This window comes from Propithecus coquereli, unplaced genomic scaffold (assembly GCF_000956105.1).
Source record: "Propithecus coquereli isolate 6110/MARCELLA unplaced genomic scaffold, Pcoq_1.0 Scaffold289, whole genome shotgun sequence".
Classification (NCBI taxonomy): Eukaryota; Metazoa; Chordata; class Mammalia; order Primates; family Indriidae; genus Propithecus; species Propithecus coquereli.
The window spans coordinates 1,988,641-1,993,415 of NW_012148496.1; the positions used below are offsets into that span (position 1 = coordinate 1,988,641).

Genomic DNA, 4,775 nt, shown 5'->3' on the forward strand with positions numbered 1-4,775 from the left:
TTAAAAAAATTAATTAAAAAAAAATTTCACCAAGAACAGTTCTCATGGAATGTTGTTTTTGGGAAAGACAATGAAGTCTGCTGTTTGCGTGAGGCCGCCACCTTATAACATCTGGTAGGGAAATGCTGTGTGAATGTGAGATTAAAGTCATCCCTCCAGGGTTCTGTGGCACAAGAACTGAGGCAAAGGGGAGATGTAGCAACTCCTAACATGTCTCAGCAGCCACGCCAGCTAAATTGGGGTGAAGGGCGCAGTGTTTTTCAGCCCTCTGCCTTCTGATTGACTATATTGATAAGAAAGTGTTGACTAAAACTTTTCAATTCTGTTTAAATTGTAGCCACACTCGTTTAACCCCCTCTGAGGTGGCTGTTGAAAAGGATTTTGATGACTTTGTTAAACTGATTGCTGGAGCATTTCATGGAGCTATTGAGATCTTTTCTCAGTAACTTGGACACCCAGAACACAATGACAATCATTCATCCTTCTTTATATGTTTACTCTAGCGTTTTCAGCCAGTTACAGCTTCACCATGGTTAATCATTAGAACAAAAAGTCCTGAAGTGTAATAAGCAATGGCTTACGTCCCTAAATGTGCAACAAATATCATGTTTATGAGTTCTCTCTCTCTTAGGAAGGAGCAGTTTCACCTCTAAATGAAAAAGTGACTGTGAGCTTGTCCAGTGTGACCAATATTGGTGCAATTAGGCCCGTGCACAATTGAAGCTGCTGCTCTCAAAAATGAAATATTGAACTGGGGTCTTCGTTGCAAATTCAAAGAGATACAAAGAGAAGGGATGGATCTGTATTTCAAATATTGTTGATGCTATTGGCTTAGACATGTTCCCTTTATTGGGTCTGTTTTGCAAGCCTAAATTTGAGCCTGAAGAGTTTCTCCATATAAATGTCTTAAGTATTGCGGTGGCACATCCATCACCTTTTGCTTTTGAATTACAAAGGTAACCTTAAGATATGAGCCTTATACTGGGCGATGTGATACATACACAGAAAGGGTGAGCCTCCTCAGTGATGAAATCAGCCAGTGCCCAAGAGGAAAGTAATAGGCAGAAAGGATAGAGTTGATGAAAAAATTGATTCTTTTCCATTAAACTGTACGCGATGTGTTTTTTATGAAGCAGGCATCAGCTGAAAGAGAAATATTTTTTCAACTGAAAAGAGATTGATGGTGAGGGAGAGGATAAGTATGTAGGGGATCAGCGGATAAGTATGTGTCTTATTCTGTTACCATCTCATGCAATGAGAAAGTTGAAAAGCATTCCATTGTGCTGACTCCAAATATTTCCTTGGATTTGGTGGTATTAAAACTTTTAAATAATGGCTCTTCTTTTTTAAAGTACACCTAGACTTCACACATCATTATTTTCTCAATTCTAAAATGCGTATTGCTTGTTTTCAGGTTTACCAAAGATGCAGGTCATTAGGAAGTATTCTGGAACACCACCCCCAGCACTCCATGAAGGACCACCATTGCACATTCAGGCAGGGGACACGGTTGAACTTCTAAGAGGAGACGCACACAGCCTGTTTTGGCAGGTACTATATAAATTACAATTTGTCAGATTTAATGGATGATTTATTCCTGCTTAAAGAATAAAGCTCTTATCTTTAGAAACTGCATGCTTTCAGCTTCAGAAATTGTACATCATGTGAGAGAAACATTATTTTTTATTAAGCTTCCCAATATTTACCAATGCCAAAGTGGCAGTGAGCATTAAAATACTAGAGAAAAATATTATCAGTGCTATGGGTCATAATTATCATTTTTATTAAAAAATTCATACTCTATCAGAGCATTTTTCCAAAACGAGGACCTGTGGGTATGATCTAATTTGCATGGCTTTAATATATTAACAGTTCACGTCGGGGGAACTACCTAATTAGCTTGCCGGCGGCCATTTTTGACCATATTTGATTTTTGCCTGCCCACAGTAATGCCTGGGGTATTACTGGGTCTCTGGGCATTCTTCTTCGAATATATGAAATGTGAAGAATAAGTGAGCGTGTCGGTGTTCGCTGGTGATGAAATCTCTCTTGGCCAGTAAGCCTATATTATTTGGTTCACGTATTTTGTTAACTGAGGTAAGTATGGTAAATATGGTATAATGTTAAGATTTGATAAAGTTGGATGGTAGAACTCTGCTGTTCATTAAATTATTCTTTGTTTTATGTGTAAGTTAGAAATATTTCCCAAGAAAGCTGAAGAAAGAATTTGTTAAAAACCTATTGTGCACTGAGGGAGGAGAGAGGGAGGATCAACAGAAAGATTAGCACGTGAGCGAAATTTTGTTGCAGGTAAAGAAAGAGAAAGCAGAGAGGACAACTGGGTAATAATCCATTCTGCATATGTGGAAGTGATAGCTGTTTTATTTGCTTAAAACTATTTTATTTTCTGCCATCTTGTTACATAAGAATGCCCCTAGATTGAACGTTTATCTCCAACTGCCATTTCACTTGCTGTAGGCAATTACTTTTCTAAAGCTCTACCATTCTTCTGAGTATCCTGTTCCTCTCAGACCTCATCCTTTCCAGAAAAGGAAGAGAGAGAATAACAACCTTGAATTCTATTAACTCTTCAGCCCACTCCCGCATCTCTCAACCTAACCACAAAACATACCTGTATTTGTAGCCATAACGTGCCTCTTAGTCAAGACTTACCTTTCTTCTTGGATTTCCCATCCCATATTTCATCAGCTGGCTCTTGCCCTCTAAATTTTCAACTTTATTCTCTCCACCATGTCTTTTTCTGTAGCATATAAAGATGCTCAAACACATATAACAACCTTTCGTCTGGTTATGTCAGGCTCCCTTCCACTCTCTCACCCCCTTCCTCTCGCACGCCCGAGGATGAGCTTGTTGGGGGAATAGTCTGTGCTCACGTTCTACCCCTCTGTGTTCTCTTCACAATCCAGTCTCCTGCAGAAACTATTCCTACTTGGATCACTGGTGCCACTTTTTGTAAAAATGGCTTGGAGATATACGATATATTTTAAGAGTACAATTTGATAAGTTTTAACAAATACATATACAAGTGCGACCATCACTGTAATCAAGATAATAAACAAATCCATCAGGCCTCAAAGGTTTTGTGCCCCTTGGACTCCCTCCTTTATGCCCCTACCTGTTGCCTTGCTGTCCCCCACGCCAACCCTCAGGCAACCAGTGTTCTGCTTTCAGACTATTGGTAAGTTTGCATGGTTTAGAATTTTATATTGTGTATCATATTTTTTTATGGCTTCTTTCATGCGACATAGTTATCTTCAGATTCAACCATGTTTCTGTATGTAACAATAGTTCTTTTTATTGCTGATTATTATTCCATGTGTGGATATAGCACAATTTGTTTATCCGTTAGCCTGTTGATGGACATTTAGGTTGTTACTAGTTTTTGGCTATTGCAAATAATGCTTCTATGAACATTCACATATACTTCTTTGTATGGACACAATGCTTTCATTTTTCTTAGGTAAATACCATGAGGGGAATGGGTCAATCATATGTAAATGTATGTTAAAGTTTTTGAGAAATTACCAGGCTGCTTTTCAAAGTGACTGTACTTGTTTACATTTCCATAAGTTGTATATGAGACTTCCAAGGTGCTTCGTATCCTTGCCAACATTTGGTATGGTCACTCTTTAATTTTATTTATTCTATCAGATAGGCAGTGGTATGTCATTGTAGTTTTGATTTTCATTTCCCTAATGACTAATAATGTTGAGCATCTTTTAATGTGTTTATTTACCATCCATATACCTTCACTGGTGAAGTGCTTATTCAAATATTTTGTCAAATGTTTTGACAAGTCGTGTGTTTTCTTATTTAATTTTGAGAATTCCTTATATATTTTGGGTACAAATCCTTTATAAAATATATTATTTCCATATATATTTCCCCCTAATCTGTGACTTGTATTTTTTATTTTCTTAGTAATATTATACAGAGAACAGAAATTTTACTTTTGATGTAGTCCAGTTTGTTAATTTGTTCTTTTATGGATCATGCTATGGATGTAAGTTATCTAGGAAATCTTTGTCTATCTCAAAGTTACATTCTCTTTTGTTTTCTTCTAGAAGTTTTATAGTTTTATATTTTACATTTAGGTTTATGATTCATTGTGAGTTATTTTTGTATATGGTACTAATGGTGGGAGGTTTTCTGTATATGGATACCTAGGTGTTCCAGCAGCATTTGTTGAAAAGGCAATTATTTCTTCACTGGATTCTCTTTGCACTTTTGTAGAAAATTAGTTGTCCATATATTTGTTAAGTCTGTTTCTGGATTCTCTATTTCATTACATTGATCTCTTTCTCCATCTTTATACTGATACAGTTTTGTCCTGACTATTGCAGCTAATAAAGAGTGTTGAAGTCAGACAGTGTTACGCCTCCGAATTTGTTCTTTTCTTTTTTTCAAAGATATTTTGGCTATTCTTGGTCCTTTGCATTTCATTTGAATTTTAGAATCATCGTGTCAATGTTACCGATAAAAGCCTTCTGAGGTTTTGTTTGGGATTTCATTGAATTATAGATCAGTGTGGGAAAACTGACGTCCTAACGATGTTGAGTCTTCTGATCATTGAACATGCTATCCTTTCCAATTGTGTAGGTCTTTAATTTCTCAGCTATGTTTTATAGTTGTCAAAGTTAAGGTCCTACATATCTTTTTTTATATTCATCTGTACTTATATTTCATTTTGATGCTATTATAAATGATAGTTTTAAAATTTCAATTTCTACTGTTCATTGCTGGTATATAGAAAT

General features: G+C 36.3%; 1 protein-coding gene across 1 annotated transcript in view; it reads left to right on the forward strand.

Moving 5' to 3' along the window:
* The window catches only part of VAV3 (vav 3 guanine nucleotide exchange factor), a 508,157-nt gene that overhangs the window by 419,938 nt on the left and 83,444 nt on the right, over nt 1–4,775 (forward strand). Inside the window, exon 19 of the mRNA XM_012648507.1 lies at nt 1,415–1,551. Within this exon, the coding sequence (XP_012503961.1) occupies nt 1,415–1,551 (137 nt within the window). The remainder of the gene's footprint in view (nt 1–1,414; nt 1,552–4,775) is intronic.